Source organism: Triturus cristatus, chromosome 10 (genome assembly GCF_964204655.1).
Source record: "Triturus cristatus chromosome 10, aTriCri1.1, whole genome shotgun sequence".
NCBI classification, from domain to species: domain Eukaryota; kingdom Metazoa; phylum Chordata; class Amphibia; order Caudata; family Salamandridae; genus Triturus; species Triturus cristatus.
The window spans coordinates 431,590,108-431,616,034 of NC_140593.1; the positions used below are offsets into that span (position 1 = coordinate 431,590,108).

At 47.0% G+C, this 25,927-nt stretch overlaps 1 protein-coding gene across 12 annotated transcripts in view; it reads left to right on the forward strand.

Annotated features, from left to right (window-relative positions):
- WAC (WW domain containing adaptor with coiled-coil) overlaps nt 1–25,927 on the forward strand; it is a 600,841-nt gene that overhangs the window by 374,458 nt on the left and 200,456 nt on the right. Inside the window, exon 13 of one of the 12 annotated variants that reach the window (XR_014970124.1) lies at nt 19,899–20,035. The exons of 9 other annotated variants lie outside the window; for them this stretch is intronic. Coding sequence is in view for 2 of the 3 variants with exons in the window: in XM_085631783.1 (XP_085487909.1) it covers nt 19,899–19,902 (4 nt within the window). In the remaining variant the exon portion in view is untranslated. Of the gene's footprint in view, nt 1–19,898; nt 24,013–25,927 lie in introns of those variants that run through there. 2 more of the 12 variants (XM_085631783.1, XM_085631784.1) reach the window with 2 other exon arrangements.

Here is a 25,927-nt window from a genome sequence, read left to right on the forward strand (position 1 = left end):
AAGACCAAGTTGGACATCCTCAAGGCGGTTGGGTTGGAGAAAAAGAAGGAATTTAAACGCCGCTACAAATCCAACTAGCGCAAGGGGCCTCAACAGAGGGTTCAAACCCCTCAGTGGTCCCAGAACAAGAACCAGGCGAAGTCCCAGTTTCGGGGAGGTAGAGGGGGTCACCAGCAGCAGTCCTCTACTACGGCGAGAGCGGGAGTGAAGTCATGAGCAGTGGCTTCCTCTTCCACCGTTGCCCACTCCAGTAGGAGGAAGTGCTTCACAACATCTGGCAGAGTGGGACAGCATCACAAAAGATCGCTGGGTGCTGAATATACTGCGCAATGGATACGTGCTACTTTTTCGTGTGCTCCCAAAGGACATACCACCGAAAGTCTCGTCCTCACCAATTAAAGCTGCTAAGAAAGGAGGTGAGGGCTCTTCTTCAAAAGCAGGCTATAGAAGAGGTTCTGCCCTCTCAAAGCGGAAAAGGAGTTTACTCCAGGCACTTCCTTGTCCCCAAAAAAGATCAGGAGCACAAGTTTCGACCGATCCTGGACCTTCGACTTCTGAACAAGGTCATAGTGAAGGAGAAGTTTTGCATGTTGGCTCTTCATCAAATATGTCCACATCTGCAAGTGGGGGATTGGATGTGTTCGGTGGACCTCCAAGATGCGTACTTCCACATTTCCATTGCAAAATGTCATCGCAAGTACCTACGGTTTGTGGTCGGCCACAAACGTTATCAATACAAGGTCCTGCCCTTTGGACTCAAGTCGGTCCCGCGAGTCTTCACCAAATGCATGGCAGTGGTGGCAGCTTTTCTTCACAGAAAAGGTCTCTTAGTCTATCCATACTTAGACGACTGGCTGCTGAAAGGTCCATTCCCGCTGCAGGTGAGGCACGACTTCCATATCTGTCTACAACAGTTGCACGATCTCGGCCTTCATGTCAACATGGAGAAGTCAGTGCAGCAGCCCACCCAGCCAATCCACTACCTCGGCTCAGTTCTGGACAAAAGCGTGGGAAGAGCGTATCCTTCGGAGGAGAGACTGTCTTCGATGAGACAGAAGTGCAGGCTTCTGCTCCAGGTGCAGAATCCGACAGTCCGGCAGGTGGCCTCCCTGCTAGGATCCATGGCGTCCTGCATCTTTCTCATTCCCAACGCCAGGCTGAGGATGCGGCTTTTGCAGCAGACTCTGGAGGGCCAGTGGGATCAGTCAACAGGTCGCTGGGAAGATCAGATATGTCTCTCCCAGGCGGCGAGATCCTCCCTCACATGGTGGACTCAGCAGCGGAATCTGATGGTGGGAGTCCCTTTTCACCAGCCACTTCCAGTGCAATCGGTGGTGACAGACGCGTCTCTGCAAGGCTGGGGTGCCTTCAGATACAAGGACAGTGGTCGGCGAAGGAACAGACCTACCACATCAATATGCTGGAGCTACGAGCAGTCCACCTTGCTCTGAAAGCTTTCCTACCGGCAATCGAGTCCGATTCGGTCCTGGTCCAGACCGACAACACGACGACCATGTTCTACCTAAACAAACAGGGTGGAACTCGGTCGCGTCCTCTTTCCCTGGAGTCACAGGTGATCTGGCACTGGCTTCTCACCCGTAACCTCCAGGTGGTGGCAGTACACCTTCCAGGAGAGCTAAATGTCAAGGCAGACGCTCTCAGCAGGCACTTCGAAGATCAGCCAGACTGGGTGCTACACAACGAGGTGGTGGCGGATCTTTTCCATCGTTGGGGTCGTCCGGAAATAGATCTATTCGCAGACGACGAAAACACAAAATGCCACGCCTTCGTGTCCAGATTCCACCGTCCAGGGACAAGGGGGAATGCACTTTTGATGGACTGGTCAGGGACATTTGCCTACGCCTTTCCTCCTCTGCCCCTGGTCCCAAAGGTGGTGTCCAAGCTACTCAGATTCAGCAGGACGATGATTCTGATAGCTCCAGACTGGCCTTCGGCAGTGGTGGTACCCGGACCTTCTTCATCTGGCGGTACTTCCACACAGGAGACTACCTTGCAGGCTGGACCTGCTGACCAAGATGGGCGGGAGGATTCTTCATCCCAACCTTCCCTCACTGAACTTGACAGCATGGCTCCTGAGTTTCTGCAATACGGACATTTGAAACTGCCTCCTGATTGCATGCATATTTTGAAAGAAGCGAAAAGACCCTCCACAAGAGCGTCGTATGCGTTTAAGTGGAAGAGGTTTTTTCTTTGGTGTAGAGAACATCACCTTGATCCTACGAAGGGGCAGGAGTATGCCATTCTCCCTTACCTTCTGTACTTAGCGAAATAGGGTTTAAAGTATGCTTCTATCAGGGTGCATTTGTCTGCCATTACGGCGTACAGGAGATCACCTAGTCAGCCCTCTTTTCTCCAAATGCAGGTGGTCAAGGACTTCTTACAGGGGTTGAAGAAAGTGTATCCCCCTGTTCGAAACCCTTCTCCGTGGGAGTTGAACCTGGTGTTATCTAAATTGATGGGGCCACCTTTTGAGCCAATCCACAGAGCTTCCTTGCAGCATTTGTCTTGGAAGGCCGCTTTTCTGGTAGCCATTACATCAGCACGCAGAGTAAGCGAGATCCAAGCGCTGTGTACCAATGAGCCGTACACTGTTTTCCACCATAACAGAGTAGTTTTAAGGGCTCATCCATCTTTTCTCCCTAAGGTGGTGTCTTGATTTTCATATCAATCAGTCCATTTCCCTTCCATTTCTTTTCCTAAATTCAGCGACCCCGGCTGAGCGGTCGCTTCATTCCTTAGACCTCAAGAGGGTGCTTAAGTTCTACTTGGAAAGTACCAAGGGCATAAGGAAGACAGATCAGTTATTTGTCAATTACGGCGCCATGAGAACAGGCTTCCCAGCCGCGAAGAGATCCATTTCGAGATGGATTGTATCATGCATTACCTTAGCTTACCAGCTGGCGAAAAGACCCTTACCGTTGCCTCCTAAGGCGCATTCCACTAGGGGGAAAGCGGCCACAGTTGCTTTCTTACATGACGTCCCAATGTCAGAGATTTGCAAGGCTGCAACCTGGAAATCGGTTCATACCTTTACGAGGCACTACTGCCTAGAATATGATTCCAGGACTGATGCTCAAGTAGGCCAAGCCTCCTTGAGGAATCTGTTTGGATAGTTTTTCTTTTTTTGCTCTACCCGAGCTTGGTTTTCTATGCTTACTGATCACATTTGTGTTCTCCTTTGCCCGCTGGGAGATGAGGTGAGGCTCGCTATTCTATTCTAATGCTTGACTATTGATGAGGATCCCCTGGAAGAGAAGGATTGGTTACTTACCTGTAATCCTAGTTCTCTTCCAGGGGTATCCTCATCAAAGTCCTAAGCAACCCTCCCGCATCCCCGGGCAAAGGACTGTTATATTTTGGAGATATTGTTAACTCTGTGTACCATGGCTTTTTCGGTCTCCGCAAAGAACCGACCTAACTGTCACCCCTGAGGCATGATGGGAAGTTGGGGGTCAGGAGTGCCTTAAAGTCAGTTAATTGCAATGCAACTACAGGTTAGCTTTTCAGTCTTTTTAGACTTGGTATTTGCTATGCAGCCTGGGAGCGTCCTATGCTTTCAGTGATTTATGAGAATTTCTACTGTTTGCTGAGCATTAAAACAGTTTCTAAACAAATTTTATAGTTTCTCCTGTTTCTAATGCATGTTTTTCATGTATGGTGGAAATTCCTTACAGCATGATTCAGCTCTGGTGTTTGTTAGGCTGCAATTGCTTATTTTTATATATATGTATGTGTATGTATGTGTATGTGTGTATGTGTATGTATATATGTATGTGTGTATGTATATATGTATGTGTATATGTATATATGCATGTGTATGTGTATGTGTGTGTATATATGTGTATATATGTGTGTGTATGTATATATGTATGTGTGTATGTATATATGTATGTGTGTATGTATATATGTATGTGTGTATGTATATATGTATGTGTGTATGTATATATGTATGTGTGTATGTATGTGTGTATATGTATATATGTGTGTATGTGTATGTGTGTGTGTATATGTGTGTGTATATGTGTATGTGTGTGGGTATATGTATGTGTGTGTATATATGTGTGTATATATATATATGTATGTGTGTGTTCGAGGCATGTGGGCTGCTGAATTCATATCTGTGCATAGATCGCCGCCTAGTCTTGGGTCCGGATGTTTGCACGTTGTTGTCCTGGAAGTGTCTTCGAAGTATCACAAGATAGGTGACTCCTCCCCTGGACCACAGTGCTCATGGGCATCCTCTCCATCCTTAGATTGTTTTTTTCCGCCATTGGGTTCGGATGTGCTTATCTTAGCTCAAGTTAGGAAATTTCAGTTTAAGGCCAAAAGGCCTTTAGTTATCGTCGGTACTGTTCCCATTCGGTATCGAAGAGTTTTCTTTTGTGCTTTAGCACCTTCTTACCAGCTTTTCGGATCCGTTTGGTCTGAACATCGAACTTCGCTCGACGATGGAATCGAGGACTCCGTTCAAAAGGTGTCCTTTATGCCACGCGAAATACCCACACATCGACGTCCACCCGGTATGCAACAAATGTCTCTCACTGGATCACGATGAGTCGAAATGTATGGCCTGTGCCAGATTCTGATCAAAGAAGACTCTCCGGAATCGACGGGCAGCGAGATTTGAGGCGCAGCAATCGGCGCCTGCCCCGGCCAACATCTTTAGCACCGAAGACGAGGACGCCGAGAGCGTGGAAGAAGTAGACTCCAGCCCCGCTTCCGAACACGATTCCCGATCGGAAGAAGACGATGAGGTGATCTTTCAGAGAGAAGAAGTCATCGACGAGGTAGGAGACTACGATGAGGCCTTTGGGGCCGAGGAAGATAGCTCCAGCGAGGAGCTAGGCCAACCCGTCGATACGGAGGCCGACAAAATACATCGTCATGAGGCTCAGGTCGAGGGATCGCCTTCGGGCCTTACCCGAGATCAATCCTACGGTTCTTCGGCCCCGCCTTCAGGCCCGGCCTTGAACGTTTCGCAAGAGCCATTATTGTCGAAGACGACTGGATTCCCTTCAGCGAAACCGAAACCATCCATCGCACCAGTTCCATCGAAACCGAAAGTGAAACTGGTTGTGATCGGCTCGAAGGCCTCGAAACCCTCCAGTCCTTCGACGCCGGCAAAGGTCATCGGCTCCGACCGCGCAAAAAGCGATTTCGGTGCCGAGCTCACCGCAGCGGATACGGTTGCCGAGCCGAAGAAAGCCCTCGGACCCCACAAGGCGCCTCGGCCTCTGGCACCGAAGACATCGGCCCCAACCACCAAAGTCAAGGTGGCCACCCTGTCGACGTCTAAGACTGCGGCGCCAGCCAAGTCATCGACTCCAACAAGCGTCGATACCTCCCTTCGGATCGATGGCCCCATAACGCAAAGAAGTCGGGGGGCGCTTCGACGCCTACCTCCAAGGTGCCAACCGGTTCCAAAGAGCCATCTGCGTTCACCGTGCAACAGGTCTCGGCATCGTTGCAACGCATCAGAACGGGCAGCCCTCCACTCTACGTCGGGGCCCGACACGCACAAGGCTTCCAAAGCACCCTCGGCGCCGACCAACATCACGTTTGGGTTGCCGCCGCCCACGGCGCCGAAACTGTTCGAGATTCGGACACGTGTCCGCCAGACACAATCCCCATCCACTGGACAAACAGATCTCGAGCCTTCACAGCCACCATTTATCGACGCCAACACTGGCAGGTTGATGCTCCGCAAGCAGAAAATCACGCCAGAGAGGGGATTGGACTCCTATAAAATTCCTCTCAAACACAAATTGCCGGCAGGGTCGGAGCCAGTGCTTCATGAACACTTTCAACCCTTCCATCAGGATCCCCCGTCCTTTTCTCCAACGCCTTCAGAGGCAGACGCAGTAGAGGACTATGTAGGGGATGATACCACCTACCCTGCGGATGTCGACCCTGATGATCACCTGCAAGACCCAGATCAGGCATGGGATGACCCCACAGACCAGGGTACCGCACCAGATACCCATGACACGCAGCTTTATAACATAAAGACATCTCCCACAGAGGACACTGCTGCCTATAATGCCCTCATAGAACGGGCTGCTGCCAATCATGGAGTAGAACTCCATTCTGACACTGTCGTAGAGGACTTCTTGGTGGACACTTTCGCCTCTTCCGAAAGAACTGTCAAGACTCTGCCCATGTTAAAAGGGGTTCTCAAACCTGCCAAAGACATTTTTAAGGAAACAACCAGGGCATGGGTGCTAAATCCCAGGATTGAAAAAAAGTACAAGCCTGCACCCGGAGACCCTATGTACATTAGGGGTCAGTTACCTTTGGACTCCATGGTGGTTGCTAATGCTCGCAAGAGAGCCCACTCACAAACAGGTGATGCTCCTCCCCCGGACAAGGAGTCCAAAGTGCTGGAAACATCAGGCAAACGGATTGCAGCGCAAGCAGCGAACATCTGGCGCATTGCCAACACACAGGCACTCCTGGCCCATTATGATAGGTCCCATTACGACACACTCGAATCACTACTCCAACATTTGCCAGATGAATATAAAGAGGCAGCGGAGCTCCTCATCAGAGAGGGACAACTCCTTACCAATGCATCCATCAAGTGCGCACTGGATGCAGCCGACACAGCGGCGAGGGCAATCAACACAAGCGTCATGCTGAGACGGCATGCATGGTTGAGAATCTCAGACTTCAAGCCAGAGATTCAGAACAATATCCTGAATCAACCGGTCAACCCAGACTATTTATTTGGCCCTGAAGTTGACACTACCCTCGAGAAAATTAAAAAAGACACTGACACTGCGAAATCAATGGGGGCTCTGCAGACGCAGCAGTTTCGTAGTGGCTCCTTTCGTCGCCCCGGGAATAGAGGAGCAACCAGAGGTCAGGGGTCACAGCAGCAGTACACTAAAGGGGGCGCACAAAGTACCTATGATAAAACCAACAGAGGTGGATATCGTGGCTCCAGCACCAAGGGCAGAGGACGCGGTTACGGCAACAGGTCCTCCCCCAAAAACAAACAGTGACGCCCTCTCCCTGCCCCCGAACACATAACACCTGTCGGGGGGAGACTCCAACAGTTCCTGTCAGCGTGGAAATCCATCACCACAGACAGATGGGTCAGGGACATTATCCAACACGGTTACTGTCTCGAATTAACGTCCACTCCACCCAACATACCGCCAAAGCACCGTCCTCTGTCCGTAGAGCACTTGGCATTATTGCAGCAGGAAGTGCTAAGTATGCTGCAAAAAGGTGCAATAGCGGTCGTGCCCGTCAACCAGCAGGGGACAGGGGTGTACTCTCTGTACTACTTAATCCCAAAAAAGGACGGGTCGCTCAGACCTATACTAGACCTGAGACCCCTCAACCAATACATTCTCTCAGAGCATTTCCATATGCTCACCCTACAGCAGGTTCTCCCGCTACTCAGTCAGGGAGACTTCCTAGCCACACTGGACCTAAAAGATGCGTATTTCCACATACCCATACACCCTTCACACAGAAAATATCTCCGGTTCACTATTCAAGGCCATCACTATCAGTTCAAAGTTCTCCCCTTCGGAGTAACAACAGCACCCAGGGTCTTTACCAAGTGCCTAGCAACAGTGGCGGTACATCTACGGAGACAACACATTCACGTCTTCCCTTACCTGGACGACTGGCTTGTTCAGGCAAAGTCAGCCCAGCAATGTGCCAGCCACATGTCCCTCACCATTCACCTTCTTCACAGTCTGGGATTCTCACAAAATTACCCAAAATCACATCTCCAACCCGCACACGTACGACAGTACCTGGGCGTGACCATAAACACTCTGGCAGCCACAGCTTAGCCAAATTTAGTGAGGATCAACAGCATACAACTGCTGATTTCAAAGTTCAAACCTCAACACTCCCTTCCTGCGCGAGTGTTCATGCAGTTGATAGGCATGATGGCCTCCTGCATTTTCATAGTCGCGCATGCGAGACTACATATGCGCCCGCTTCAGGAGTGCTTGGCACGTCAATGGAATCAGGCTCACGGGCAATTAAAAGACCTAGTGTTGGTGAGCGGTCGGGCATACAACTCTCTGCATTGGTGGAATCCACAAAACCTTTGCAAGGGCCGACGGTTCCAAGAGCCTGTCCCACAAATAATACTGACAGCGGACGCCTCTCTCCAGGGTTGGGGAGCCCATTACTCACTTACACAGTGCAGGGACTATGGACAACGCAACAAAAGAAGATGCACATCAACGTTCTGGAACTGATGGCAATCTTCCTAGCCATGAAGGCATTCAAAGTACACTTGTGCAACAAAGTCGTGTTGATCCGGACGGACAACATGACTGCCATGTACTACATACAGAAGCAGGGAGGAACACACTCTCCACAGTTGTCTCATCTGGCTCAGAGCATGTGGAAGTGGGCCATTCAGAGGAACATATTCCTCATGGCGGAACACCTCCCCGGGAAGGACAACCAGATGGCGGATCTGCTCAGCAGACACAGCCACCAGATGCATGAGTGGGAGCTACATCCGTCAGTTCGCCAACCGTACTTCCAACAGTGGGGTCATCCAGAGATAGACCTATTCGCCACAAACGAAAACGCAAAATGCCAAAGCTTTGCCGCCAGGTTCCCACATCCACAGTCACAGGGCAATGCGATATGGATTAACTGGTCCGGCAGATTTGCGTACGCTTTTCCCCCAGCGCCACTAATTCCTCTAGTGGCACGCAAACTGCGACACTCACTAACACTCATCCTAGTTGCTCCCACATGGGCGCGCCAACCATGGTACACCAACTTTCTAGAACTTTCCGTGGTGCCGCATCAAAGGCTGCGGATCACACCCGCACTTTTAACGCAGAACCATGGCGAGATTCAGCACCCAGATCCGCAGCAGCTGAACCTGGCAATCTGGCTCCTGAAATCATAGAGTTTGGCTACCTAAACCTGCCACCTGACTGTATGGATATCATCAAGGAGGCCAGGAGACCCACTACCAGAGCTTGCTATGCGGCTAAATGGAAAAGGTTTGTCAGTTACTGCAACAACAATGACATTAACCCGCTGGACGCATCCATTCAAAACATCATCTGTTACCTCCTACACCTATACCGATCCAATCTGGCATACAGCTCAATACGTATCCATTTAACCGCGATAGCAGCCTATCTCCAAAACAGGCGGCACCTCTCTTTATTCAGAGTGCCTGCCATCAAAGCCTTCTTGGAGGGACTCAAACGAGTAATTCCCCCAAGACACCCACCGGCACCGGTGTGGAACCTCAATTTGGTCCTCACCAGATTAATGGGTCCACCCTTTGAACCTCTCCATTCATGTGAGATTCAATTCCTCACCTGGAAAGTAGCTTTCTTAGTGGCAATCACTTCATTAAGAAGAGTTAGTGAACTCCAGGCACTAACCATTCAAGAGCCATTCATACAGGTTCACGCAAACAGGGTTGTACTACGTACCAACCCCAAATTCATGCCCAAAGTGATATCGCAGTTCCACATGAATCAAACTATTGAACTGCCTGTTTTCTTTCCAAATCCAGAAAATGTCGCAGAGAGAATGCTCCATACACTAGATGTAAAAAGAGCCTCCATGTACTATATAGACAGAACACAGGATTTTAGGAAAACAAAACAACTGTTTGTTGCCTTTTCTCCACAACACAAGGGCAACGCCATTTCCAAAGCAGGGATAGCCAGGTGGATCGTTAAATGTATTCAAATTTGCTATAAAAAAGCTAAACGCACATTAACGATTCCTCCCAGAGCCCACTCAACACGAAAGTTAGGGGCGTCCATGGCTTTCCTAGGGAATATTCCTTTAGAGGAAATATGTAGAGCAGCCACATGGTCCACTATACATACATTTACAAAACACTACTGTGTAGATGTACATTCAAAACAGCAGGCAGCTGTAGGACAGGCTGTTCTCAAGACCCTTTTTCAGACTGCTGCAGCTGGCACGGGCAGCCGCCGCTAATAGAGGGACTGCTATATAATCTATGCACAGATATGAATTCAGCAGCCCACATGCCTCGAACTGAATATGCTACTTACCAGTATGCATCTGTTCTTGGCATGTAGGGCTGCTGACATTTATATCGCCCACCCTCCTCCCCGGCGCCTGTAGCGGCTGCAGCACTCAGAATTACTGTATAGCATGGTCATCACTTACGGTATCTACTCCATCACTGCCACCATGGCGAAAAACAATCTGAGGATGGAGAGGATGCCCATTCGCACTGTAGTCCAGGGGAGGAGCCACCTATCTCGTGATACTTCGAAGACTCTTCCAGGACAACAATGTGCAATCATCCGGACCCAACACTAGGCGGCGATCTATGCACAGATATGAATGTCAGCAGCCCTACACGCCAAGAACAGATGCATACTGGTAAGTAGCATATTCAATACATCGCATACACAAAGCTGGCCTCCTCCGTACGGATAATATCACAGCAATGTACTATATACAAAAACGGGGGGGGGGGGGGGGGCACACACTCCTAGCTCAAAGCATATGGAGAAGGGCCATTCCTCAAAAGATATACTTTCTAGCAGAACATCTTCCAGGGGTACATAATCAGATTGCGGACCTGTTCAGTCGTCAGACACAGCACATCCACGAATGGGAACTTCATCCACAAGTTCTTCATCTGTTTTTTCAAATGTGGGGCCACCCAGACGTAGATCTGTTCGCCACACATTTACACACAAAATGCCCAAGCTTCGCCTCCAGGTACCTACACCCATTGTCCAAAGGCAATGAGATATGGATGAACTGGTCAGGCAGATTTGCGTACTCTTTTGCGCCTCTCCCGCTCATTCCATTATTGGTGCGCAAGCTCAAAACACAGTCTCTCACAATGATCTTAGTTGCTCCAATATGGGTTCGGCTACCATTTTTCACAACCTTGCTGGAACTCTCAGAAGTTCCACATCAAAAGTTGAACCTTTCCCCAAAGCTTCTCACGCAGAACCATGGAAAGATAAGGCATCCAGCTCAACTGAACCTAGCGATCTGGCTCCTGAAGTTTGAGTTTGGTTACCTCAATCTCCCGCCAGACTCTATGAAAGTCATTAAGGAGGCTGCACGTCCTACCACTAGAGCATGCCATGCAGCTAAATCTAAAAGATTTGTCATCTACTGCAATAACACAATCAATCCACTAGATGCTTCAATTCAAAACATTGTGTTCGAGGCATATGAGCTGCAGATTACACACTTTTGCATAGATCGCCATCTGGTGTTGGGCCCGGATGTTTGCAGTTTGTTTTTTCTCTTGGAAAGTCTTTGGAAGTCACGAGGTCGGTGACTCCTCCTTTGGATCGTATTGCGCATGGGCTTCGGCTCCATCCTCAGATTGTTTTTTTCCCACCATCGGGCTCGGATGTAATCTTCAAGCTCCGATTCCGAACAGCTTCCAGTTCGATCGACGCGCAATCCTCACCCCAATCGCTGTATTGTTTCGATCACTATCTCTTCAACAACGCGCCATCTCATCGGCACAAACCTTCGGTTCCAGTCGTCGTCGACGGCGGCCTTCGGGCCTACCCAGGCTCCGATCCCGGCTCATGGAAAGAACTCCATTTAAAAAGTGCCCTCGATGTGGGTCCAAATTTCCCCACACCGATCTTCATGAGGTATGCAACCTTTGCCTCTCCCCAGAACACGAGGCTCAAGACTGTACAGCCTGTAAGTCTTTCCGATCCAAAAAGACTATTCGGGACCGAAGAGCCAGAAGGAACATGGCACACTCCTCGATGTCCATTCCAGTCGACCTCTTCGGAGATGACATCGACGATCCGGAACATCATCGTACCGAAGAGGACCTCGTCAGCGCTTCCGAGGCCGACGAGTCAGATGTGGAGGACATCACTCCGGCGCAGAGGGTCGTGAGTACCAATCTACCCCCTCCCACACCCGCGCTGACACCCAAAAAGGCTTTGGTCACGCCTTTGCCTCCGGGCCTAGGCAAGACCAGAGACACTCCTTCACACACCCCACCTTCGGGCCCGGTGAAGAAGCCAAGTAAGCCTTCCGGCGGCTCGGGCTCAAGCCAGCCTGCCAGCGGTGCAGAGAAACACACTTCGGCACCGAAAAAGAAACCAGCCTCCACCTTGACACCGAGCTCCGCACCGAAGCCCTTGGGGTCGAAACCCAGCCCTTCGGCACCGACGCCATCTTCGGTGCCGACCAAACCACACAAGGCCACTGGCACCGACACTTCCAAGCCGAAGCCCATCTCGGCGCCGACCAAGAGACCGGAGGGTCCCAAGCCGGGTTCTAAACATCAAACCGGCAAGGAAAAACCTAAAAAATCATCGGCCCCGACGCCTTCAGGGCTGACGGACCAAATTACCTCACCAGAGCTATTTACACCGGATCCCTTGCAAAAAACTCTCACCAAGGATCCAAAAACTGGACATTTGACACTCGCTTCTAAGAAGAGACATTTGGAGAAGGCTGCTCCGCCTCCACCTCCAAAGAGGAAGGACTCTGCCACCTCTCCATTCAGAATACCTCCACCTCCACCCCCTCCACCCTCTCCACCCCCACCTCATCGTTCTCCTACTCCGTCTCCAGACGACGATGATGATCAGGGGGACCCATATGATGATACAGGGGATGTCCCACAAGACCCCACCCCTACAGGATCTCCAGATCCATGGGACGATTACAGTATACCAGATATCCCCAACGTCCACAATTTACCCTTCTAGACCATCTCCACCAGAAGATTCATTAGGGTTTAACCATCTTCTGCAAAGGGCAGCACATTATCACGGGGTAGACATGCATAATGACCCTGTGGAGGAAGATTTCCTCCTAGACACATTCGATACTACACCTAGGTCCACCTCCATACTGCCCATGCTCAAAGGGGTGGTAAAGCATGCGTCAAAAGTTTTTAAAGACCCAGTTAGAGCCAGGGTCCTTAACCCACGTATCGAAAAGAAATACAAACCTGCTCCCTCAGATCCCTCTTACATCAGAGGACCAGTGCCACTAGATTCCTTAGTGGTATCTACGGCACGTAAAAGGGCAAACTCACAAGCGTCGGGTGATGCACCACCACCTGACAAGGAGTCAAAACTGCTAGATGCATCAGGCAAACGCACAGCATCCCAGGCCGCCAACATATGGTGTATAGCAAACACTCAGGCACTGCTGGCCAGCTATGACAGGGCTCATTATGACAAATTAGAAAGCGTAATGCACCATCTCCCTGAAAAATATAAAAGTAGAGCCAACGAGTTAATTCAAGAGGGTAAAACAATCACAAACACCTCTATACGTTGTGCCCTAGATGCAGCAGACACAGCCTCCAGGGCCATTAACACCAGCGTCCTTCTCCGTCGTCATGCTTGGTTAAGGGTATCTGGGTTTAAACCAGAAGTACAAGCCTCCATCCTTAACCATCCCTTTGACCAGGAACATCTATTCGGGCCAAAGGTGGATGAAGCCTTAGAAAAGATGAAAAAGGACACGGATACCGCAAAATCCATGGGGGCCTTACAGTCTCACCCTCCCAGATGCTCCTTTCGCCGCTCATCCTTTCGGAGTGCATCCAGAGGCTACTCCTCAGACACAGCGTCCACATCGTACAAGTCCCCTACTCAGACCACCTTTACAAAAGGTTACCAAAGAGGCGGCTACAGGGGTAACAACAACAAGGGCAGAGGCAAAACAAACCCCCCCCCCCCCCCCTTGCTCCCCCCCAGACCATTCCACTCCGGTCGGGGGCAGACTCCAAAATTTCCTTCATGTCTGGGAGACCATCACCTCAGACAAGTGGGTGACCCAAATAATTCGGTCAGGTTACTGCCTGGAACTAACATCTACCCCCCCAAACATTCCACCCAGGCAATGCCCAATATCACAAGAACATTCAACATTACTAAAGCAGGAGGTAATCTCCCTCCTACAAAAACAGGCAATAGAACACGTTCCTGTCAATCAACAAAATTTGGGGGTCTACTCCCTATATTTTCTAATACCAAAAAGGGACGAGACTCTACGCCCTATTCTGGATCTCCGGCCCCTAAACACATACATACACTCAGACCATTTTCACATGGTAACGCTTCAGCAGGTACTTCCGCTCCTCTCCCAGAACGACTCTCACCACACTGGACTTGAAAGACGCATACTTCCACATTCCAGTACACCATGCTCACAGAAAGTACCTCAGATTTGTAGTGGACAGACAACACTACCAATTCAAAGTGCTCCTGTTCGGAGTCACAACAGCACCACGGGTATTCACCAAGTGCCTAGCGGTGGTGGCGGCACACCTGAGAAGACGGCACATTCACATCTTCCCATACTTGGGACGATTGGCTGATAAAAGCCACTTCATACAATCAATGTGTACACCTCACCGCCACCACAATCCAACTACTTCACCAACTAGGCTTCACGGTGAACCACCCAAAGTCCCAGCTAACACCATCCCACATAAAACAATACCTTGATGCCACCATAGACACCTCAAAAGCAATAGCCTACCCCAATCCGGCCAGGATTGCAAGCATTCAGACTTTGCGACAAAAATTCATACCTCAACACTCCCTTCCAGCACGAGTGTTCATGCAACTAATAGGGATGATGGCCTCTTGCATTTTTATAGTGCCCCACGCAAGACTCCAGATGCGTCCACTCCAAGAGTGCTTAACGCGCCAATGGAACCAGGCCCAGGGTCAACTGACAGATCTGGTGTTGGTAGACGGTCGCACCCATCGCTCTCTGCAGTGGTGGAACACCACAAACCTTTCCAAAGGTCGACCGTTCCTGGACCCGGTTCCCCAGATAATACTAACAACGGACGCATCTCTCTCCGGCTGGGCAGCTCATCTATTACACCTCGCAGTGCAGGGCAAATGGACGCCGCAACAAAAGTTACTCCATATCAACCATCTGGAGTTACTAGCAATCTTTCTGGCCCTGAAATCTTTTCAAACACAGATTTCAGGCAAGGCAGTCCTCATTCGCACAGACAACATGACGGCCATGTATTATATTCAAAAACAAGGCGGCACACTCTCTCCAAAGCTCTCTCAATTAGCACAGAGCATATGGAGATGGGCCATACCCCAGAAAAACTTTCTCCTAGCTCAACATGTCCCATGAGTCCAAAACACCGTGGCAGATCTGCTCAGCAGACACACAACAAATCCACGAGTGGGAACTTCACCCACAGGTTCTTCATCCGTTCTTTCAAATGTGGGGGCATCCGCAGATAGACCTCTTCGCCACCCACGAAAACACAAAATGCCCAAGCTTCGCCACCAGATACCCACACCCTTTGTCCAAAGGAAATGCGATATGGATGAACTGGTCAGGCAAATTTGCGTACGCTTTTCCGCCTCTTCGACTCATTCCATTAGTGGTGCGAAAACTGTAACAGCACTCCCTCACACTAATCCTAGTAGCTCCAACGTGGGCCAGACAACCGTGGTACACCACGCTGCTGGAACTCTCGGTAGTACCACACCAAAAGCTACACCTCTCACTATGCCTCCTAACCCAGAACCATGGAGAGATCAGACACCAGGACCCAGCTCAGCTCAACCTTGCGATCTGGCTCCTGAAATCCTAGAATTCGGGTACCTAAATCTTCCCCCTGACTGTATGAACATCATCAGAGAAGCTAGACGCCCTACCACTAGAGCCTGCTACGCTGCCAAGTGGAAAAGATTTGTTGTTTATTGCCATAACACCATCAATCCTCTGGACGTGTCTATACAACACATCATATGCTACTTACTCCACCTACAAAGGTGTAATCTAGCCTATACGTCCATTCGTCTACACCTCGCAGCAATTGCAGCTTACTTACAAAACAGGCAACATCTATCACTCTTCAGAGTACCTGCCATTAAAGCCTTCATGGAAGGCCTGAAAAGAATAATTACCCCCAGAGTACCACCCTCACCTGTGTGGAACTTAAATATCGTTCTCACAAGGCTGATGGGGGCCTCCCTTCGAACCTTTGCATAAGTGCGAACTGCAATTCCTAATATGGAAAACTGCTTTCCTTGTAGCCATTACTTCCCTTAGAAGGGTCAGTGAGATACAAGCACTTACCATACAAGAACCTTTTCTTCAAATGCACCACAACCAGGTTGTTCTCCGTACCAACCCAAAATTCCTACCTAAAGTCATTTCCCCTTTTCACCTAAACCAACCTGTAGAATTACCAGTATTTTTCTCGAAACTTCAGACCGTTGCAGAAAGGGATCTGCACACGCTAGATGTCAAACGAGCCTTACTTTACTACATCGAGAGAACACAACCTCTCCGAAAGACCAAACAACTGTTTGTCTCTTTCTCTCCACCACACAAGGGCAACCCCATCTCAAAATCAGGGATAGCTAGGTGGATTGTAAAATGCATCCAGATTTGCTACCACAAAGCAAAACGAACGCTTTCCGTTCCCCTTAAAGCCCATTCTACACGAAAGATAGGGGCTTCCATGGCATTTCTAAGGAACATCCCATTAGATGATATCTGCAAAGCAGCTACATGGTAAACACCGCACACTTTCACCAAACACTATTGTGTAGATGTGCAAACTAAGCAACAAGCTAGTGTGGGCCAGGCTGTACTTAAAACACAATTTCAAACCACTGCAACAGATACCGGTGGTTGCCGCTAAGGTTGGGAACTGCTATATAGTCTATGCAAAAGTGTGTAATCTGCAGCTCATATGCCTCAAACGGAATATGCTACTTACCAGTATGCATCTGTTCTTGGCATGTAGAGCTGCAGATCTACACCCGCCCACCCGGCTACCTGAATCTGTTCCAGTTTATCTTATTCAGATACAACACACATGGGTTTCTTCACTGTTGTTACTACACTCCATCTTTCCCTGCTGGCGAAAAACAATCTGAGGATGGAGCCGAAGCCCATGCCCAATACGATCCAAAGGAGGAGTCACCGACCTCGTGACTTCCAAAGACTTTCCAAGAGAAAAAACAAACTGCAAACATCCGGGCCCAACACCAGATGGCGATCTATGCAAAAGTGTGTAGATCTGCAGCTCTACATGCCAAGAACAGATGCATACTGGTGAGTAGCATATACCTTCCTCTTACATCTACAAAAATGTAGTCTGGCATTCACATCTATACGATTACATCTTGCTGCCGTACCTGCTTACCTACAAAACAGACATCACTTGTCATTGTTTAGGGTACCTGCCATTAAAGCATTCATGGAAGGCCTTAATAGAATAATTCCTCCCAGGTTCCACCCTCTCCAATATGGGATCTAAACATTGTCCTTACCAGGCTCATGGGTCCCCCATTTGAACCTTTACATAAATGTGAGCTACAATTTCTCACATGGAAAGTAGCTTTCCTTGTGGCAATCACATCTCTCAGAAGAGTTAGTGAACTCCAGGCATTAACCATACAAGAACCATTTTTACAAATACATCACAACAATGTGGTTCTTAGGACAAACCCTACATTTTTACCAAAAGTGGTATCTGCTTTCCACCTTAACCAGTCTGTTGAACTACCAGTCTTTTTTCCTCAACCAGACTCAGTAGCAGAACGGGCTCTTCATACGCTTGACGCCAAAAGAGCTATCCTTTATTACGTTGAAAGGACAAAAACTTTCAGGAAAACTAAACTTTTTGTAGTTCTCACCACCACCACAAAGGCAATCCTATATCAAAAGCTGGAATTACCTGGTGGATCGTTCAATGCATCCAGATATGCTACAAAAAGCAAAGCGTGCATTATCCATTCCCCCTAGAGCGCATTCCACACGCAAACTAGGGGCTTCTATGGCATTCTTAGGAAACATTTCCATATATGACATTTGTAAAGCAGCAACATGATCTACACTGCACACTTTCACAAAACACTATTGTGTAGATGTGCAGGCTAAACAGGCTAGTGTGGGCCAGGCGGTACCAAGGACACTTTTTCATACCACTGCAATGGATACAGGTGGACACCGCTAGGGAGAGTAATGCTGTACAGTCTATGCACAAGTATATATTCTGCAGCTCATATTCCTCGAACGGAAAATGCTACTTACCAGTATACATCTGTTCTTGGCATGTAGAGCTGCAGAATTTTATACGCCCACCCGCCTCCCGGGGTACCTTTGTCTGTTGCAGTGCTATCTTACCTAGATAAATCACACATGGACATCTTTCTGTTTCTTACAAACTCCATCATCACCCTTTATGGCGAAAAACAATCTGAGGATGGAGTCGATGCCCATGCACACTATCATCCTAAGGAGGAGCCACCTATCTCGTGACTACAAAGAACTTCAACCAATACAACAATAAAGTGCAAACATCCGAGCCCAACACCAGATGGCGATCTATGCACAAGTATATAATTCTGCAGCTCTACATTTCAAGAACAGATGCATACTGGTAAGTAGCGTTTTCCTTACTTACCTTTTCTCTAGGAAATGTCCCAGTGTGATATCTAGGCATATCACACTGAGTAGAAAAAGTCATCTCAAAAGTAACATACCTGTAATTTTCATTGCAAAGTCGATACAAAGTAAATGTACAGCATTTCACAGAATTGCATCACCAGTAATTAAGTCAAACTGTAAACCATTTTAAAGTACAGTTACAATTGCATTTCAAACTGAATATTTACTGCAAAGTATTTATCAACTTACCTGTGCCAGGCTTGCTTGGTACTAGAAAATAAAATAACTAAGAATATTGTTATACAAAAACAATTGGTCTGAAGTTCAGTCTTTGAGTGTGTAAAATCATTTGCTGACTGTGTACAACAAATGCTTTACACGGTCCTCTGATACTACCTTACTGCTCGACCACACTACCACAAATAGAGAGTAAGGTTGTATCTAACTTTGCCTTTGCCTACCTTTTGGGTTCCACTGTACTCTGTGCACACTATACCTCACTTTGGTATAGTACACTCAGCCAGCTTCCTAAAGTGTATGTAAAGGTACAGGGCCTCTAAGCGTGGCACAATAAGTGCTGCAGCCCTTAGAGGCCTTCCCTGGCCTCAGTGCCCTTGGTACCTACGGTACCATTTACAAGGGACTTTCATGTGGCCATAGAGTGACAATTGGGTTTTGTATCAACGCAGTTTGGAGAGATAATATAAGCTTCTGGGTACCTGGTTGGCAGGAACCCAGGGCACACTCAAAGTACATCAACAGTTTGGCAAAAAGCAGGGGAATCCATGCAAAAAGAGGGCGTTTTCTTAAAGCAAGACATTGATTTATGGGTCATCGCAGCCCAGCGTGCATTGTTAGTGCACGATTAGTACTGAGCTATGGACCAACGATACCAGCAAGTGCGAGGATCCTTTGTGTGCTTGTTACTCTGCACGAGCTCTGGCGGTTGCGAAGGGCCTTTGCACGAATGTTCTTCGAACAAAGGAAACCGGCTCAAGACCTTTGCTAGCTCATGCTTCTGTGAGGAGCTGTCACATGCTTGTTCATAGTGTCGACATGTGCAAGAGCTATAGACGCGCCTACTGTGGCGTATTGGTGCTCATCGACTTGGGTGGCTGATTCCATGTTCCGAGCTGTGGTAGCTGCATGTAGCACCGCGTGCTAGCATATGATACATAGTATGGAGCTTTCTTCACAGGATCCTTTTACTTCAATTGCCTTCTCTCAGGAATTGTGGAAGGGACGTGGACTATGGGAGCTGAAAGAAAAAAGGGGGAGAAACAGAAAAAGGACTATTAAGTCTGCATTGAGGTTCTTTCTGGGAGTTAGAGGAAAGTCCTTGGCAACTGTCAAATTGGAAGAAAAGAAGATTGTACATATTCTGAAACACTGTTTGTTGTTTTAGATTGTTGTAGTTTCTTATATTAAATTCTTATTTAAAATTTTTATTTTAAGTTATTATTTTAGAATTTCCATTTCAGGTAACATGACTGACCAAAGCATGGCGTCTCCTCCATCATTCTTATCAACTCCTGGTGATCTCATAGTGCCTTGGAAACAGTGGAAGAAATTGTTTTTGACCTTTGTCGCGGGGTGATAAATATGGTCCTGTTAGTAGGCAAGCCATTCATCATTTGAGAGTTGAAGAAATGAGAATATATGAGGATCTAACAGAGATATTGCTAGGAATGGGTGATGGACAACCAACCTTTGTATGAGATGTCTTTGCAGATTTTAGACTTGCATTTTATTCCAAAAGCCATTGTTGGCCTAGAGCGCCACAAATGTTTCTCTAGAATGTAGAGAACTGATGAGGATATTGGGGCTTATGTTGAGGGGATTAACTTTATCCTGTCGATTTGAACAATTGACATTCCTTGATAAGGGATCAAATTGTAAGATGTAAGAGCAATAAGAGAATAAAAGAAAAACGTTTAAAGACCCCCATGTGGGATAAGACGATAAAAATAGCTAAAGGCATGGAACACACGGCAATGTGGGTGCGAGAAATGTATTGTAAGTCTAACAGTAAAAGTGAAATAGTGGATTTGGTGGATGTTTTAGTTAACAGGAAAAAGGAGAATATGAAAATAAGTGTTTGTGAAAGCTAAGAGTGACTAGAAGGATGTTACTCCTTGAGAGAGAGAATATTTCTGCTGTGGTGCTCCAGGGCATATTGCCTCCAGTGCAACTTGTGCATTAACAAATGCAATTTTTAGGAACTGTGGAAGATAACATTTTGCAAAAGTGTTCAAAAAGAAAATTGCTAGCAAAAGCATGAGACCATACAGAAGATAGTCTTGACGATTGATGAAATGCCTGGTTGTGTGATAGGAGCAAGAAAGGCAAGTACAATGGTGTTGGAGACAACATGGATGAAAGCGGAAATTAAGACCGAGTGGAAAAACCTCACTGCGATGTATCCATAGATAAGGTATAGACAAGAGTACTGATAGATTCGGGAGTGTATGTACGCCTCTTTCAAGTAAAACGTGAGTAAAATTGGTCACGAAGCAGTTATCCACCACTGAGCGAGTCAAGTATCAGGTCTTTGGGATATGCTGGCAAAAGAATAGCAATTTTAGGCCTGAGATGGATGACTATTAAGTTTAAGAGTAAAGCTGTGAAGATGCAAGCGTATTTGACCAACTATGGGTCGGCTTATTTGGGTGGCATCATCAGAAAGACTTTAATATTATCATAAACTCAAATGCCAAAGAACCAGTGATGGTGACAGAGTGAACATTGTTGTGGCAGAATGTCATGAGGAGTATGTTGTAGTAGAATATCCCTGTGTATTTATGAAGAATTGAGCTTATTTCTCACAGAATAATATTAAAACAGCATGCTAAACCAGTAGTTCACAGGGGAGGAATATTTTTAATGTGATGAAAGTGCCATTATGTTAGGAGCTAGACAACTTAAGTCAAGTCAGGAAATAATAGACCCCATTAAGGCTTCAGAGTGGTTGGCATCGGTGGCGGTAGCAACAAAGTATGGGGGGGTCAGAATTTGATTATGAATCGACTTGCATGATTTAAGTAGAAATATATGTATGGACAGGCAACCCCTTGCTAACATATCAGAGATGTTGGCAACTATGGGTGGTGGATGTGTCTTCAGTGTACTAGACACGCCTATCGCCAAGTCAATTTGCGTGAAGATGCAAGGCACTTAACATAATTTGTGACGCCCTTCGGTGCTTTTTGTTGCATAAGAATGTTGTTTGGGCTGGCTTCTACAGTGTTCCAGTGTAATAAAGAATATTTTTGGGGACATGAAACTAGTGTTTTGTTTTCAAGACAACATTCTTATTGTTGAAAGTGTGTGTGGGGATACAAGATATTTGAAGAGGTGATGAGACGGCTGAAAAACAGGTTTTGATTAAGAAAGGGAAGGGCCAGTTGTGAAGGACACGAGAACTGCTAAAGTTATCGGACCAGAGAGGAAGATTGTAATGAAAATTAAGATGGCACCTAAACCTTCCAACAAGGTTGAATTTAAATCATTCCTTGGCCTCGTTGAATATTGCGTTAAGTATGTGAAGAACTTAACTCAAATGGTAGAACTTTTAAGGCTAATTATTACGAAAAATGCTGTATTTGTTTCGAGTGAGGAATGTGACAAGGCTTTTGAGATGGTCAAGGAGAGAATAATTCAGGCATCTACACTGGGAGACTTTGAGGAATCGGGTAAAACCTACTTCATCTCTGAAGTTAGCTGTGTGGAGATTGGGGTCCGTATTAATGTAAATGGATAAGAAACTGTTCATAGGTTTTGCACTTAGAAGATTTCAAGGAGTGTAGAGTGCATATTCTGCTATAGAAAGGAAGGTCCTGGCTTGCTGATAGGAAATCAGTTGTTTTAGACTCTACGTATGGGGTTTGCCTTTTAAGGTCGGAACTGATTACAAAACCCTAACATATTTAATTAAAGGTGCAAGAGGATTGGAATAAGGTGCTTCTCCACGAATTTCTAAGTGGATTTTCTTAGTATTGGACTACAACTTTCCCGTGGAATATTTAAAGGGAAGTAAACCTGTGATTGCAAACTCCTTGTCAAGGATGCCAGTAAGTGAAGCAAAAAGTATTGATTAAGTGTGCAGTGACGGTGTGAGCAAGGGAGATGGTGAAATGGCTTTGAGTAATGATGAGTGGGTTCCTGTGAGTGAAAATGACTGTGATGAAAGAAATGGAATGAAAATTTGTGCAGGGATGGGGTGATGAGAGAGTTTTAAATAAGGAGTTGACTAAATTTCTTAAATTGAAAGAGGAATTGAGTATAAATGAAGGCAAATTGGTGAGTAGAAAACAAATCGTACTTCCTTGTCATGTCTGCAGTCTTATCATTGCTATTGCACACAAGGGATATCCTAGGCGCAATATGACGGAGGAGAGTGAGACAGTCGTTTTAGTGGCCTGGTTTGGACAAAGACATTGACTGGATTGGGAAGAATTGTTATGCGTGTGCCAACAGTGACGAGGCTAAGATTGTGAGTAAAGCTCCATTGGGATGTGCTCGTTTTCCTGAGAAACCACGGGAAAGATTAGCAATTGATTTTATTGGCCTTGTGGTAAGGTTGGGGTCAAGAGACAAATATATTTTTGTACATCTAGACTACCATATGAGATGGTTGGCGGTGAAAAGTATGGAACAGATGAGCACGACTAATGTTGCCCAGATTTTTTAGGACGTCTTTGTTGAGGAAGGAGTACCAAAGACTATAGTGTCTGACAATAGGGTGCAGTTTGGATCTAGGAAATTTTACGATCTATCTTATCAGAATTGGGATTGCTCATGAAAAAGTGGCTCTTTAGAACTCAAGCCAGTGTGTTAGTAGAGAGGGTTAATTGTCTTGTGCTGGATAAAATATATCTTTCTCTAGTAAATGGTCTTCCGTGGGGGAACGCGGTGAGAAAAATGACTCCTCATTCTGTGACTGGGGTGTCGCCGTTAAGTGTCCTTGAAGGGAAGGCAGACAGGTAGGAAGAAACATCCTGTGTGGTTGTGTGAGAAGGGCATTTTTTGGGTTGATTGTGAAGAGGTAAAGAGTGAGAGAAGTGCAGATACAGACTGAGGATTATTACAATAAAAGAAAGTGTAAGAAAACTGGGTACGAACTAGTGACTGGGTGGTAATACAGAAGGGTGGAATAGTTTGCAAGGGTAAGAGCAAGTATTTTTGTCCATGTAAGGTCAAGAAGTCAAATGCAATGTAGTAATTGTGGAGGATGTGCTACCTGAAGTTAAGGAAATGTATGTAAAAACAAACAAGAGATGGATGTGTATGTAAAGTGTACTAAATCGATACATTTCGAAATGACCAATTTATGGTAAACTGTATGAAGAATCTACAAACCTATTTTGGAAATGTATCCTCTTGTGCTTAAGATTCTATTGTAAGTTAAGTTATGTTATTGATGTTAAAGGGGGGAGATGGTGTTGAGTTACAGAACTGAGTGTGTTGTCCAGGAGGTAGTGCGGATTCCACAGTGACATCACTTGGTATGTGGGGGGGGGGGGCAGTTTGGAGAGCAGGGCAAGATCTGGTTTGATGCTGGAGATGTCGATAGAATAAAGGATCTTTAAAAGGTGATTGTGACTACGACTCATCTTTATACATATCCATAGTAGACTTATGTAGAATTGCACTTGGGCCACTCCATACACTTTTACCAAACATTGTGTGAACATCCGATCAGAAGGATAGGCCATAGTTGGTCAGGCTGTCCTCAGAACTTTGAGGCATATGAGTTGCAGAATACATACTTGTGCATAGATCGCCATCTGGTGTTGGGCTCGGATGTTTGCAGTTTGTTGTTGTCTTGGAAGAAGTCTTTGTAATCACGAGATAGGTGACTCCTCCTTTGGACGATTGTGCGCATGGGCATCGACTTCATCTTTAGATTGGTTTTTTTCTGCCATCGGGTTCGGATGTGAGTTGCTGCGCTCCTGTTCGGCACCATTTTTCAACCCTTTTGACGCGCAACCCGTCACTACTCGACGGTATTGTTTCGTTTGCGTGCCCTTCGACGCGCTACCCTCAAAATCCTAGATTCCGGTCGTCGGCGATGGCCGCTGGGCCTATCTGCACCATTCGGCCCTACGGCTAATGGAAAGGACTCCATTTACAAAATGCCCCCAGTGTGGAGCTAAATTTCCACACAGTGACCACCACAACCTTTGCCTCTCACCAGAATACGAGGAAAAGGTTGCCAGGCTGCACATCTTTTTGCTCCAAAAAGACTATCCGTGATCACCGGGTTCGACGACACGTTATGGCTCATCAGGCTACACCGGTGCCACACAACATTTTCGACGAAGGCCCCGATGTTCCAGAGGCAGAGGATTCTGAGGAGCTTGACATAGTCCCTGAAGCTGATGACTCCAACTCTGATGACCACATCACTCCAGGTCAACTAGTGAATACAAACGTCCATGCCCCTGTCCCATCAGATAAACAGAAGTCTCTGGTCAAAACTTCGCCTGATGGCCTTAGTCGAGACTGAGGAAAAACTTCAGAAGCCCCGCCTCCGGGCCCGGCTCCGAATACAAAGGAAAAGCCTTCTGGCAGCTCTGGACCGAGCAAGCCGCATTAGTACCCATAAAACACCTTCGGTACCGAAATCAGGGATACACTCTATTCCTGTTATGCCCAAAAAGTCCTCTGTATCAAACCCTTCGGCACCGAAAGACCATAAGGCCTCGGAACTGAACAAACACCGAAAACCTTCGGATCCGAAGAAGATTTCCGACTCTACATCGAAGCCAAAGGAGCACAAGACCCCTCCTATGGCTCCAGAGCCCAAATAAAAACCACGTTCAGAACCCAAAAAATCTGCACCGAAAGGAGACAACAAGCAAGAAAAACTTTTTTCAACCAGATCCTATTGATCCGAAACACAACACATTATATGTGGACCCTAAAACAGGCCATATTGTCAGTTTCCCATCAAAGAAGAGGAAATCGGATACCTCACACTCTTTGAGGTACCTTTGAAGAAAAGAGACTTTACAACTTCACCTCTAAGACCCTCTTCTCCTATTCCTCCTACTAAACCTTAGTCTCCTACAAACTCTCCTATACACACTCCTAGACTCTTTCTATACTCGCCCTTACCACCACAGGATGAGGATGATCTAGGGGACGGGGTTGGCACGATAAGGATCCTTTAGATAACCCTGATGACACTACTACACTACAGGATACATGGGAAGATTAAAACAATCCCACAGATCCTCCAGACCTTCCTGATCCAGATGTATACCCATCTAGACCATACCCCCCAGATGACAATATAGGGTTTAGTCAGCTCATTAATAGAGCTGCGCAATATCATGGCGTTGAACTATATTCAGACCCCATGGACGAAGACTTCCTACTAGATACATTTGCTCAATCACAAAAACAATACATACATTGCCCATGCTCAAAGGTGTCATTTAACATGCACCAGACATGTTTAAAGACCCTGTCAGGACCAGGATTCTCAATCCACTGATTGTTAAAA